The following is a 15,284-nucleotide window of genomic DNA, read 5'->3' as shown; positions in this document are numbered from 1 at the left end:
CCATCAAAAGTACAAAAAAAGCTGCTTCATCATGTCTGTGGGCAATATAGATACTGAGAGCTGAACCACATGGTTATCTTTACTTGGTAGTAAAGTCCCCTGTTAACCACTGTCATGTGGTTCCTGGACAGAGTAACTAATGAAAAAATTCTTATTCTCTCAACTGAACTGCTTCCTCTGCCGAACTCGGTTCATTTTTTACACTATGGTAGGACATTCTGTTTTTCTGTTTCTCTTTTTTTTCCCCCAGTGAAGGTTCTAAGCGTGCTGCTGGGGTGATGTATCAGCTCAGGACTTGATTCCAATTCTTTTTCAGAGGTAGCATTCAGAATGTTTTGAATGTTGAGAGCAATTCTATAGGACCAGATATTGTTATAAATAACCAATTACTTTCAGGTAAGTAATTGAATTACAGACTTGTTGCACAACTCGTTCTTCAGTATTTCCCCGCTTCTGGCATGAAGTGTGATTAAATATTCAAAGCAACAGACAAGATGCAACAAACTGAGCTTTATGAAGTATGGTAGTTTTTCCAAATCTTTTTTTTTTTTTTTTTTTAATGACAGGGTCACAAACCATCCCAAGTGTGGTTTAGAACAGGTGACAAGTCACTTGTGTTCTCTGGTCATGTATATGTGAAAGGAAAATTACCTAATTATTTCATCTATTTTCCCCTGGGATTACCTAACAGTACATATTTTTCCATATTTCTATTGTGTTGTTAACCTCTATCCTGCATGTTCTGCAGAAACTTCTTTCTTCCTTCCACAAAGGCTGTCAGGTTCCTGCTCCCCAAGGGTCATAGGTTGCAGGGGAATCCACAGAAACAGGAAACCAGGCTTCCTCAGTCAATTTTCAAACACCAAAATCTGTTTCCTTTCTACAAAACATAAAGCCCAGCAGGGCATTCTATGGTGGGCTCTCATCTGTATGAATAGCAGCTCAGGAGGAGAGAGAAGCTACAGGGTTCTTGCTTGGGAAATAAATGTGAGACATCCAGTAGCACTTACAAACCCGCAGAATGAAGGAGGTAATCTTTTTGCTCCTATTGCTCTTACAGAGTGGCAGCAATGGATTTAATCTTACAGGAAAGCTCTGGGTCACAGACCAAGGTGGTGAAGCCCTGACAAGTGACACAGATTTGACTCCATCTCCAGCTGCAGTGCATGGTTCTGTGGATGCCAGTACAACTGCAAGATCGCCTCATTCTGAGATTCAAGCTGCTGAGGAGAGTGTGTTGCAGGTACTCATTTCTGCATCTTCGGGCAAGTCTCTGGGACAGAAAGCTCTGAAGAAAAAAGCCTCCAATGCTACGACCTCTGTCCTTGCGAGCCAGTCAAATGGACACAGTGATGGGAACTCTAACATAGATAAGATCAGAAACTTGCAGAGCAATGCAAGGAAGGCTCCTCTACAGCAAGAGGTCATTACAAACCAGGATACACCTATAGAGAACAGGTATCCCAAGCAGCCTTCCCGCAGCACTGGTATCACCAATGTTCAAAGGGATGCCAACTCTAAACCATCTGGCTTTGAAGCTACTAGAGGAAAGTAAGAAAAACTACACATTTTTTCTTGTCTTCTATTTAAGAACACTACTGGTTTTTTTCCTTTTCTCAGAGAAATAATAAAAGTCCTAGTAATTTTAGTAAAGCTGTTTTCTGAGCTGAGGTAAGATTATGAAGAAACCATCAAGGAACCAAATCTATAATACATACTCATTCAAAACCATTTAGTTATGAAAGACTCAAGGCTGCAGTTTTTAATTCTTGAGGTGCTTATCTCAAAGACAACAGGAAAGTCATTAACACATATAGGCAGGGAAGGACTACGATAGATGCCTCCCTGTTCTATGCATGGTAAACTTTTCTTGTTCTCTTTTCTGTGGATAAAAGAAATTTCAAGTGCAAGATCTCATTCTATTGAAAATTATTTTGATTATATTATTCCTAACTAAACTTATAAACAATTGAGGATACAAAATAGGGCAGCATGTGACAGCTAGAAGCATTTTATTCTGATACAAATTTACTGCAAATAGTGTCACAGGTGAATGTGCATTCAGAAGTGCGTAGCTCAGTATGTAATGGCTATGCTTAACAGATAAATTGTACTGTCTAGCTTTATAACTCTGAACACTCAGTTGTTTTCTTTGTGCTACCATGTCTTCCATTCTAAATGGGGATACTGAGTTTGGACATGTTAAAAGCTTCACTTAATTGGTGAATTATATTCAGATACTGGTAGAAAATGGAAGGCACAAGGGACTGGTGTTTTTCCATACTGTTTATGGACAGTGGCTTTCTTCTTTTCATTGTACTTGACAAATGCTAATACTCGAAACGTGGAAAAACTCTTAAATTCACATTAAAAAGAATATACCAGCTCTAAGAAATACTCCTACAATTATGTTGTAGTGTGAGACTATAAGCTAATGCTCTTCCAGACTCAAAAAAAAAAAAATAAAAAAAATTCCCATTGACCTGAATGTCTTTGATTAAGCGTAAGTGAAGTGATGTGGGAAAGGCACAAAGGAAAAGAACTCCTTACCTCAGCTGAGAAGAGATACTGGCTAAGATGCTGTGTTTTTCACATAACTTTCCTAATATATTCCAGAAGTGAGTGTCATCTGTTACAGCACCTCATCACAATTTTTGACAGCATCTGACATAACCTGGGTAAAATGGTTTCTCTTTATTTCTTGGGCCTTATTCCTCCATCTCCTTTTATGTAAAGCCTTAACATCTGCTAAGCTGAGAGTTTTTTGAAGTCCTCCTCAGCTCTTCCACAGAACAGGATTCCAATGAAATTAATCTTCAGAAAAACTTTGTGAATTGGCAAGTATTGTTTCTACCTTTTACATAAAATGTATAAGCAGAAAGCAAAAACTCAGTGTTAAAAAGGATCTCCTATATTTTGTTTATTACAATAGGATGTGATTGCAGCTCGGGAAAGGCAAAGGAAGTTATTTTGTGTGGCTCCCTATTTTATGAGTGATCTAGGAGCAGCCTGTTGTGCAGCATACATAAAGGTCTTGTTTTGAGTGCATTGAGGAAGTTAGGCATAAAGCAAGGTTTACAGATGATTGTCACAGGACTGAGTAGCAGCACAAAATCCCATCTTAAAACCCAATGCTGAATCCCCAGCCTCTTTCTCAAACTGTTCTAGGTGTTGTTTGTTGTTTGTTCCTTTTCACATCTTCTTGTCTTACAAGCCTAGTTGTTCTACTGCAAACAAGTGTTTTTATGAGCAGTATGATCTGAGCTTTTCTTTCTGATTTATCACCAACCTAGGCCATGACTTTAAGTCACTTCACTGTTTTTTTTTCCTCCCTTTCCCTTTGAGTTAGACTTGAATTAATAATAAGGTTCCTTGCAACTCAATTTCCTTCAGTAAAGCCATGACAAAATGCCCAGACTTAAATACTTACTGTTTCAAGTCACTGTTGTGAAGCACTTGGAAAACTACTGCTGTGAAACTGTACTTAAAAGTCCAACTATTTGATTTATTATACACAAGTTTTATTGACTACACTCTACATCCACTCCTAGCATGTTTTTTCTTTTTTTCTTTCTCCTTTTTATTTTGCATCATTATTACAAATGAACTGAAATGCTCTAAAATTTCCAGTAAATACAGATTTCATTGAGGTTTCCTTATTGAATACCTGAGTACAGCTTGAGTGAGTCAATAGCAGAATTCTAGTTGTAAAGCATACTATCTGAGGAAATCAGGAAGGAAAAAGTTGCTTTTTGCTTTAATTTAAAATTAAAGGAACTCTTAAGTTGTAGGCTATTCCAACCTGAATATTCAGATGACCTTGTAGAAACTTCATGACTCTGTAATCGATCATGGCAACCCATTCTGCTAAAATATGTGCAGAAATGCTGATGTTAAATGGTTCCATATACAAGGGGCGGGGGGAGTGGGGGAAGAAAACAGACAAGACAAGAACAAGAAAACAAAACAGACAAGAGTAAGAAAAACAAATTGTTATGAGCCTTTAAATATATATTTGTAATTAATTTATAATTTATAATAAACATACTTTGTTGGAGAGTCTCCAGGGCAGATTATTCACAATATGTGCCCATTGCACAGAATTAATTACCCACACATCCTCTTTTTGAACGAGGTTGTGTGCTCTGCTGGTTTAATTACAGATGGAAATCTCAGTTTGCTCTACCCTAGATTATTTGAGGATGAAATTATGTATATATATATCAAATAATCCCTAGAAATACCGATAGGTCAATAGTGATGGGGCAAGGCCAAAGACAGAATCACATCATCGGTAAGGTTGGGAAAGACTTCTGAGATCAAGTCTAATTGTAAGTCCATCCCACCATGCCCAATAAAGCATGTCCCCAAGTGCCATATCTGAAATTTTCTTGAACGCTTCCAGGGACTTCAAGCATGAGCTAAAATGAAGCTGGAAAACTATAGCAGAGTTTTTTTCTAAATTTTGGAGAAATGAAATGTAAGCAGTAACTTAGTGTCAAAAAAGACAATTGATATTATGTTGCTTTCAGTTGGGTTCACATGTGATACATCTTTTTCAGCCTGTGAAGAGAAAAGGATTTTGGTATTTCTTTTTATTACAAAGCAGCTTAAATAACAGTAAAACTATGGAGGACATCAGAGGCTAAATCTTGAGTCTAGAACACTCATCCTTTCATTCTGAACACAACTTTACTAATTATTATTCAAGGCAGCTCCGGAATACACAAGACATTCATTTAGGCTGTAAGTTAACCACATTGTCTCCACGCTGTTGAATGACACTATATTACTTTATTATCTTAGTGCTTATTCCAGAATTTCCAATTATAATGAATCCAGTGAGTCTTTGTGGATTTCCCTTACCGTGCATAGCAGTGAGGTGACGGTATTTTATTGCTAAGCACAGAAGGCTTTAATAAAGTCAACACCAGGGACAGATTTGCTCAGCTGTCATGTGGTAGAAATGCTGAAATATTTCATTCTCAAGGCCAGAGCTCTCCCCAGAAATTTCTCCCCAGAAATTGCTTCAGCTTTTATCCACCTGACAGAATTTCTAGTGTACTGGTAAATTTAAATGAGTGGTTCAGCTCAGCAGATGGTTCAAGTATAGAAGAAACATAGAAACCTGATTTAACTGCCTGGTTAATGTAAGGTTGGCAGTCTCTTTTGATCATGTCAATTTTTAATGGAGCAGAGAGAACAATTCTTAAGTGGATTTCTTAAGATTTTGCCTCACTGTGCGTTTACAATAATTAAAACTCATGCATGACTTACATTTCTGCCTCACTAGGTGTATTGACTAGAACCTGGAAGAGAAAATCCCTTACGCTAGTGCTGAGGCTGCCTTGGTGGTTGAATGTCAGAAGGTGTTTGATGGTACTATGCCTTCATAACATTTTATTCCAGCTATGCAGAATGCATTTACAATGATACTCTCTTCTCCAGTAGCATTTTGAAGGTAATTCTGAAGTATGGCTGTGAGTCTGCAATTTAATTTCTCTGGATATGATCAACGTAGTATAATTCCTATTGCAGTCGTTAAAGAAAACAAAACAAAAACAAAGGAAATCAGTAATTTAGGTGCTTTTATTCATTACTTTATTGCTAACTCATCCATTGAACGGAGGGAGCTGGGGGGGAGATGCAAAGGACGTAATTGTGTAGTTCAGTAATGATGATATGAGTATTTAGAGACTGATACTGATTTCTGCTGAGCATTGCAGTAAAACAGCTAATGGGAAACTGAGAGTACTGGTGTGAAATATAAATCTTACCAGATTACGCAGATTAGGTACTACTGTATGCTGTACAGCAAGACTAGTGTAGGGCAACCAACCAATCCACAGGGTACATGTGATTCACAGACAATTTGTTTGTATCAGTTCATATCAAATATCCCATGACTGAGGAAGACGTTCCCATTATTGATCCACGGACAGAAAGAATAAAAAGATCTGTGAAAATATGAATCTTTGCAGTGTTTACATTTTAAATGGTTTCTGTACCTGGGAAGAATCATTGATGGAGACCCGGATCGTACTGCTTCCTGGAGTGACTCTATAAGATATATTGTCTTTTAGGTGGAGAAGAAATGGTGAAGATATACTCAACTAATTCTGGACTGTAGGTGACAAAATCACTTCTCTGGAAACAACAAAATCCATAGTTTTGGTTATCTCAGCTTTTCAGCAATGACGGTTTGGAGGAGTCATGACAGACTTTTTTCAAGAGTACAGGACACATAATACAGGAAACATAGCACTGGAAAACAAAAAGCACGTCTTCACCCACATAGCTTTTGTGATAGTCCCAAGGCACTTGTAAAAGATGTTTTCTCTCTTAGCATCTTCAGATTTTGACTATTTATCTTTTCTGTGATCAGATTCTGGTAAGGCAGTGCTATGCATATGATTTCAGAAATATTTTAATGAAGACAATAAAGGTTTCCATTAATCTTGTTATACTACCTACTACATTAATGCACACTCTTAACTTTGCTCTTGCTCTTGGTTCATCTATCATGAAAAGAGCAAGGATTAAGAACAGTTTTCATCCCTATTTGACATCTCTCCACTCCGTTGCGTGGATAAGGATTACTATAAAAACTGGACCAAGGGTTAGGATTTCGCTCTCAGTCACTGCAAAGTGTAATTTTTTCACAGCGTTTCATCTAAGGTTCACCAGAGAAATCTGCTCAAATTTGCACAGAAAATATGCATTCTCACAATTCCAAATATGTTTAACGGTTTAGAAAACTATCACTCTTCATTCTTGGAATAGACATGACAAGGAAAAGAACAGCAGTGAAGTGACCCAGGTTTTCCAAAAGCATTCAATGCATTGATCAAGAATGCAAGTGTTTCAAAAGACAGTTTCCTTGCTTCATCTCAACATGTCTATACTGCATTACACACTTGGTAAGTGGTATGCAAATAAGTGACACTGCAGGTCACGAGATAAAAATCACCTTGAATTTCACAGATTTTGGTTCAGATTCTTTTTGTTCAAGAGCTCCAGAGAAACCAGTTAGTGACGGAATAAAAACACAGCTCTTCATGAGTAAGTGGCAAATCAGGTACAAAACAATTAGCAAGGCAATTCAACTATTTAATGAAAGTAAATAAGAAGAGAAAAGCTGCCCAAGCAACACCATAAACAGATTAAAAAAGAAGAATACTCGTTTCTGGAATTGGGATGGGATCTTCTTTTTCAACATTTTCAGGTGTCACATTGTTTTGGTCAGCATTTCTCCAAATGAAGTTATCACTGACAAAGTGCACTCTCATTTTACAGAGACAAGAAACAGACTTAAAAACCAGCAAATCTGAGGTCATCTGAGCAGCAAGGTCAGTAAACTAGACTAGGATTATCTTAATGAATTCTATATTCTGGGCCAATTATATAATGGAAAACAAATTTATACTCCAGAGGGAGAAATGCACAACTAAGACACTTTAAAAGAGAACTTTGTCTATTTTCTTTCAAATATGCTTTACTGGATAATTCTCAAATAAGCCTAATGGATAACTTCTCAAAAGTCTAAATTCCATCTGTGGAAAAGTTTGATTATTTTGAGGGGCTCTAAACACAGCGGAATAAGGTCTTGAAAGAGCTTACGTGGTGAGCAAATAGACAGTTTTTTTAATTAGCTGGTGAAATGCTAGCCGAGTGAAAATTGTGAACTAATTTTTGCAGTACAAGGTAGGACGCAAATCTTCACAAGAGTAAATAAAAGCTTGGATGAGACAGAGAGGCTGTTCACAGCACAAGGTTTCAGCACTGCATGTACAAATAAAGAGGAAATGAACGATAGGAGTAGAATTTGTATTTTGTAATAGGCAGGACAAAATGTCAGAACCCTGAATCCTGGAAAAAAAAAGCAAACAACAAACCAACAACCGTGAAACAAATGGTGAAGCAAATGGTATCACTCCCTCTTCCTGGTACTTCAGTGCCAACAAGTCAGCTCTTTTTCAGGGTTGAAGATATATCCTATAACATATTTTACAATCGCTTATTGCCCTGCCTATCAGACATACTTCTCAGAGGCTGTCCAGCTTTGCTATTCCAATCGGCGTGTAGAGAAGGTCTCCCAGTCTGCTTTTTGTATGAGGTCAAAATCTGTCATTGTACTGAATTAAAATTTCAGCTGAGATTAGTAGACTCATACATTACTGAATAAAGGAACCTGAGCAGCGAGTGTAGAAAATCAACCAGTCTTAATTCAAGATTATAACTTCTGTTTGAAACATAGTTCATATTTTCAGAAAGACAACTGATGCTCATTTAAAGATACAGAGTTATTGTTATTGGAATTCAGTTCAGATTCAATGATTCACAGAAGGCATTGGGTAGGGAGGAATCTTAAAGACCATCTGATTACAACCCCACTTTTGTGGGCAATGACACCTTTTGCTAGATCAGGTTGCCCAGGGCCCCATCCAACCTGGCCATGAACACTTCCAGGGATGGAAAGTAGAACCTGTGCCTGTGCTTCACCAACCTCTGAGTGAAGGATTACCTACTAACATTTAGTCAGAATCTCCCTTCATTCATTTCAAAATAACTACCCTTTATAAAAAAGTCTGTTCTCATCTGTATGGGAACTGGTGAGTCACGGCCTGAACTACTGATTGAGCACCTGGGGAAAGGACCTGGTCAGCCCAAGGACCACAGGTGAAGGCAATTCATCTGTATGACCAGACAGGATGGAGCCTGACTCCACCTGTCTTGGACCTCATTTAAGGACTGACTGCTAGTAGGGAACGATCTGTTTTTGGTGATCCTTTTTTGGTGAAGTTTTCTTCTGTGAACTTAAGTCTTCTGATATAGGTGAGTAATTGTCCTCTCTTACTTTATAGCGTTTTTCTTTTGTGCTGGTCCTGCCATTATTACACCTTTATTGTAATGCCTTTCTTATTGTAGTGAGCTGTTCAATTGCTATGCTACTTTTCTTTTAATTTCTTTTTACGTATGGGAAAGCCGCAATGAGGTCTCCCTAGAGCCTTTTTTTTTCTCCAGGTTGAACAACTCCAGCTCTCTCTGCCTTTTCTCACAAGAGTGCTGCTCCAGCCCTCTGATTATTCTTGCGGGCCTTCTCTGGTCCTGTTCCAATGGGTTCATGTACTGCTGGAGCTGTAGGCTCCTGAGCTTTTGCTGCAGTACTGCAGGTGGGATCTCAAAAGAGCAAAGAGGGAGAATCATCTCCCTCAACCTGTTAGCCACATTATTTGATACAGGCCAGGATGTGGTTGTTTTTCAATATTGCTAGTAAAAAAACAAAGAACAAAACAAAAAAAACACTAAGAGTCCTCCTGAATCACCTAGTGGATTTCAAGAGAAGTTGTTGAAGTGAAAATCTCCTTTCTTATGCAATAGCAAGAGTGAGAAGGAGGAAGGTGTGGAAGATGTGAGTGCTTTCTATTCATTCTAATCATTTTTGAGTGTTGAATTAAGTCTATCAGCATATCTTTCCTCACCAAAACTTGGTAGAATGCTCAAGGCAATTTGAAAATGCAGTGTACTTTTGTTTGACCTAAATTCAGGAGTTCTGTGTAATGCTTTCAGACTGGGAGAAGTCTTAGACTTATTGCACGTGGTATCAGTATATGAATGTTTATGTGAATGCAGTTATACTACTATGTTTAGAAGAACAATTGGATTGTTTGAAATATATAAAAGCAAAGGACATTGGCTCACAGAAACATTGAATCACTCAATTTGGAAAAGGTCTCAGGAGGTCTCTAGTCCAAATTCTTGCTTGCAACAGCAGATGATAATAGGTTACTTGCATTTTTTGCTCTAGGTCTCATCAGGTCAGGCCAGTGACTGGGCAACCTTTGGACTCTACTCCAGTGCCTCAGAGGGGAACAGGTTTCTCATGCTCAGTCTGACTACTTCTTGCTTCAGTTCATTTGCTGTGACTCTTGTTCTCCTGCCATACATTGCTCTGGCTCTAACTTCTTAAGAGCATCCCTGCAGGTCTGTGGTTGGGGTTGCTGTTAAGAACTCTTGAGCTCTTCCTTCCCCACACCAAATAAGCCCCAGTTTCTTAGCCTCTCCTTCCAAACTACTTCCTACAGGTGCTCATAGTACCTTTCTACAACTCCTCTGTTTAGAAGTAATGAACAACATTAATTGAAAATGTGTAGAGTTGGGATTTGTATTTCATTAACTGTTCTATGAAAGAACAATCATCTCTGTGTAATCTGAATGGGGCACAGCCAGCAAACCATGCACTGGCTTTAACAGCATTTCCAGGTGCTGTTCTATTTCTTCAGCAACACAATAATCTTGTTTCTGTGATGCAGTGATGTTCAACTGTGCTGATTCAATAGCATTTCTATTAATAGCCAGGTAATCTAATCCACTTGTGGATAAAAATAACTCATTTTCAGATGTAATATGAAAGGGGCAGAATGAAATTTCCACCCTTTGTGTCCTAGCTGCTGCTCTTTCTGTGTGCTTTTACGGCCATTTGAGTGCTGTTTGAAAATATATTGGCTAAAAAGCAAATGGGTTGACTGTGTACAGCTGTACTTGATGATCACCAGCTGGCAGTTTTTGTGCTATTTGTTACTGCTCCTGTTCAGTTACCCAAAGATTCAGTGATTCAAACTAGGAAAGTAGTATGAAGGGGATTGATGCAGTCTCATAACTTCTACTTTCCAAAAAAATTAACTCTTTTTTTGTTTAATTGATGGTGTGAATTGCACTTCACTTTACATCAGGTGCCACAGTGTAGAGAGGACTGGTTCAAAGTCTGCGGAAGTCCCGTGCAAATGCATTCAGAGTACACGGACTGCCATAGAACGGCTAACTTCACCAGACAAAACACAGGGGAGGAGAAGAGAGGTAGAAGGACGAAGGCCCTGTGCCCTGGCCGCCGTTAGCCGCAGTATGTCTCGTTCTCTCCTCTGCGGGCAGCGGCCGCCACCTGCCGGCCCAGCATGGCAGAGCTTGTCGTCGGCTAGAACGAAAATCCGAGCTTGTAACCGCTGCTGAGACATTACCTCTCGTTGGTCTCTTAGCTATGCACCGAAGGGCAGACCTCCGCAGGCTTGGTGATTTTGTTGACAGATACGGCAGGTGCTTTTCGCTGGCAATCGTGTCCCTTTGAAGCTGTAAAACCTTGCCTGATACATGTGTATTTTCCATATCTGATGTAAATCACTGAAGGTGAGTCAGCTAAACACAGGGAAACACTGCAGTAGTTTCTCCCATGCCTTCAGAAAAAGTGTTTTTGTTTTTTTATTTTTCTAGACAGAAAGATGTTGTGCCTGGGTAACCTGGGCACAGAACATGTTGCCATAGAGGAAACATGTAGGCAGCTCTTAGTTACAGTGGCCCTGGAAAGACCTCTATCTCACAGCTGTCTCCAGCATGCATCCCATTTTCTGAAGACTCAAAGGTGTTCTCCACCACCTTACTACCAGGGAGTTTTGCTGGCTAGTACTTGCAACAGCAAGAGAAAATCTCACAAGAGCTTTTGGTTTCTGTATAAGGAGATATGAGGTATGGTTTATTGTGGTAGCAATGGTAATGGGAGGATAATTGGACTAAATGATCTTGTAGGTCCTTTCCAACCTTGTGATTCTATGTTTCTATAACAGTTGACTTACACTGCTCTTTCCAGACTGGATATCTGTTGTACTATGTGTTTTGTTATTAAATACAGCTTTCCTGATTGAGATCAGCCTTAATAGAAAAAAAATAAGATGCTGCTGCAGCCCTTGACAAAATCTGTGTCAGAAGCCTGTGTTACTGATTTGGACTACGTTACTCTGGTGAGGTTTGAGAGGCTTTTCAGGTTTAAGTTCCTGTTACGCAAAACAGTTGTCTTCTATTCTGCCTTCGCATTAAAGTATCCCATAATAGTTCCTCCACCATGCTTCATCTTCTGCTTTCAAATCTACTTTTTTTTTTTTTTCTCCTGACTTCAAAATTCTACTTACGTTCTAAACATCTCTTAATGAGCTTAGTTCATCAGTAACATAAAACTAATTATGAGTCATGCCGGGGACTCTTTTGTTGAGAATATGTCCTCTAATTTAGTTCAGGGATTGCTGGGCCCTTCTGAGAACCACAGGTACGCAGATATTGTACCCATTCAGTGTGAGAATGAGTTAATTATTGTAAGTAGAAACAATCTGTTCAAGGTGGGTTACTTTTTTTTTTTTTTTTTTTTTTTTTAAGGCAAATGAAAAGGACCAAAGAGATCAGAGGTTGAGTTCAGATTACCTTTGAAAATAAACAGTTGTCCTTACTTGATAAGTTTGGGATTTATAGTGTTGCTTTTTCCTTTAAGGGCATCTCCAAATGAGCTAATTCCAGTAGCTGTTACCTTGAAGTTAGCTGCTCTCTATAGTAATGATAATGAGTGGGTTTACATTACCATTTTTAAGAAGTAGTTTTCTTAACCTGGTCTTGTGTATTTCAGGGCTTTGTATTTTTACAGTTGTCCTTTTAACATCTGTTTTACTTGATTTATCTTTTTGTTGATCATGTTTGCTTAGATATGAAATGGAGTGCAGTTACCTAAAACAGTATCTCTCCTGTATGCACTGCATAAAAGACCAGCACTGATAGTACTGCTTTATTTCCTCAGCTTATTCCCTCTTTCTGCTGAGTTCTCAGGTCTGTTTGTAAGAATAAGAAGGTAGGTGAGGGAGCCAGGAGCTTAAGTTCTAACCACAGCATCAGCTCACTGTAGGTTGAGATAATAAAATTCTGCACTGATTTTGAAATCTGACTTGTCTTTTGGTACTTGATTTGCAAGGTGTGATAAAACACCTTGCTGTCATTTGCTTTTAGCTCCTCACCTTCTAGGCAGCTAACATACCAGTAAAAGAGATGTGGTACTGAATGACTGTTATCTTTTCAAATGTATTTTGATCAGACTTGATGTGCTATCAGTTAGTTAATGGAAGTTATTCAGGGATGTAGATGTTTACTTTCTGTATTGAGACTAAATTAAAAGCAATTCATAAGGAAGACATTATGTTTAGTTGGAACTAACTCCCGGATAGTCTGCAGTCAGTCTGGACTAACACTGCTTTCTGAATTTGTAAAGGCAAGTTTGGTATTTCATTCATATACTGATCATTTCTTTTTTTTGTTTTCAGTGCTAATACATAAGAACTTTTTAATCTGAGGTTTGAACACTTACTATAGAATGGAGAAGCTGTAGCTACGTGGAATCATAGCACATCCTGAGTTAGAAATGACCCACAAGGATCTCTGGGTACAACTTGTAGCTTTGTGCAAAATTCAGACCCTGTGACTGAGAGAGTTGTCTAAACAATTCTTGACCTCTGAGGGCTGTGACTACTACCCTGGGAAGCCTACTGTAGTGCTTGTCCATCCTCTCAGTAAAGAACCTTTTCCTAATGGCTCTGACCAGCCTCACCTGAAACCACCAACCACACCAAGGGGACAGGAACTCCATTTAAGTACTATGTCCATGTGGAAGTGCTGATTTATATCAATCCTTGGGGACTGTTTTTCAGCTTTGTTGCCTGTATTTTCTCTTCCATTTGCTGCATTGTTTTACTTGCGTTGCTCTGCTTGCTTTGGTGTTGTGGTAGTACTTGGTGTTGATGTTAGTGCCTAGCCTGTATGGTTGCATTCAGTTCCTGGCTCTCTTTCTGTAAGAGGTTTTGTTGTTGCTCCCTGAGGCCTCTGCAAAGAAACTGTGGAAGAGCTGTCTTCCTTGTTATGTTTAGTAAGGGAGCTGAGCATGTTATTATGTCATGTTCTTGTAGAATGCTTGATGTGAGCAGATCTCTCACTTCTGTTGCTACTGAGGCAGTGAACTGGAAGGGGTGAAGCTGTCAGCTGTATGTATAGCTAATTGTTGGCAGTATTTAAGCACCGATATTGCTACAATTTAGTTATTGCTGCTATTCTTTGTGTTCTCAATACATAGGAGACTGTATAGGGCATTTTTCTTCTTTAAAATGTAAAGAAGCTTTTCCCCTGTTGATTCTACCAGATTTGTTTCACGAAGTTGCTCTTCACTTCCATGAAGGTGATGAGAAGATTACCTGATGTTTAACCTTGAAAATTGAGAGCTGTATTTAGGTTTTGGCAAGAATTTATTCAATACATGTACATCACATATATGCAAGAGGCTAGAGACAGAGGGAATAGAGCAAAAAGGAAGCATCAAACAAAAGCACAGCCTCTTTATATTAAACTAATAAGAAATATTATCCTAATGAAAATTTTCCTGAAAATGGTAAGTAGGTAAAATCTGATCAGAGAAAGAAAGTAAAAATCCCTTTTATGTGAAGTGTGTTATTTACCAATTAAACGTCACATGTTATGTGAGGGTGTACTGCAATGTGATGTTGGCGGCAGAAGTACTGAGGTGATCCATCTGTTGGCCCTACTTACCATCTTATATCTCAGGAATCTTTTTTTCTCCTAAAGAACTACTGATTCTGTCACAAATGTCTTGGTAAGGTCTCACAAGTTGAAAGACAGGTTCTCATGCTATTTTGCATTTGTATGGTTTTTTGTATGAAGCTGTAAATCTGTGTATTTTGATTCCCCACTGTAAGCAGCCTAGAAAGACAGTGATTTCGGGGCAAGCTGGGTAACGTAAATACTTATTTTCCTGATAAACTCTAAAACATTAACAGAGCTATATGAATGGGAAGCAAGAGTTAGCAGCAAACCATGATACTGGAAGTTGAGCTTCTAGGTATGGTATGCAAATGTTAGTCTGGAAGTACTTGTAAGTTCAGCAGCCCTACAACTGAAACAATTTGTCAAGCCAGTAATATGTTTCAGCATGGGAATAGCAGTATGTCCCTAAGAGGTCCAGAGGAGCAACAAAGATGATCAGAGGGCTGGAGCAAATCAGATGCAGATGAAAGCAATCCGAATAGTTTATTACAGGTTCTCGCATCCCTTATATATATTCACAAGTTTTCTCTTGTAACTTTCCCACCTGCCTTTACATGTCAACAAAACATTCCACAAGCACTCCTTAACAGTGCATGCAGCACTTATCCAAACAGAGCTGAGAGTCTTTCCAAGCCATGCACTCTTCCTCCAATCCAGGCTGTTACCATGTGGCCATCGTGCAGCTTAATTGACTTTTTCTTCTAGAGATGTCCTTGATACTCAGTGTTGTTTTCTTATGCTGTTTATCTTGCTCCACAGCTTCTGCTCTGATTTGTCTTTCTTGTATTCCCACAATTCCCCCTTTTTTGTTTATTAGGAAACTATTAACGTGCTATAAAATAATAGCACTAATTATTAATAGCATAATC

At 38.7% G+C, this 15,284-nt stretch overlaps 1 protein-coding gene across 1 annotated transcript in view; it reads left to right on the top strand.

Moving 5' to 3' along the window:
• Positions 1-905: 905 nt before the first annotated feature.
• MMRN1 (multimerin 1) overlaps positions 906-15,284 on the top strand; it is a 49,572-nt gene continuing 35,193 nt past the window's right edge. Inside the window, exon 1 of the mRNA XM_052682684.1 lies at positions 906-1,551. Coding sequence (XP_052538644.1) covers positions 1,022-1,551 — 530 coding nt within the window. The 5' untranslated portion in view covers positions 906-1,021. The remainder of the gene's footprint in view (positions 1,552-15,284) is intronic.

Source organism: Tympanuchus pallidicinctus, unplaced genomic scaffold (genome assembly GCF_026119805.1).
Source record: "Tympanuchus pallidicinctus isolate F22 unplaced genomic scaffold, pur_lepc_1.0 scaffold2, whole genome shotgun sequence".
Classification (NCBI taxonomy): domain Eukaryota; kingdom Metazoa; phylum Chordata; class Aves; order Galliformes; family Phasianidae; genus Tympanuchus; species Tympanuchus pallidicinctus.
This window is presented reverse-complemented; position numbering and strand designations above follow the sequence as displayed.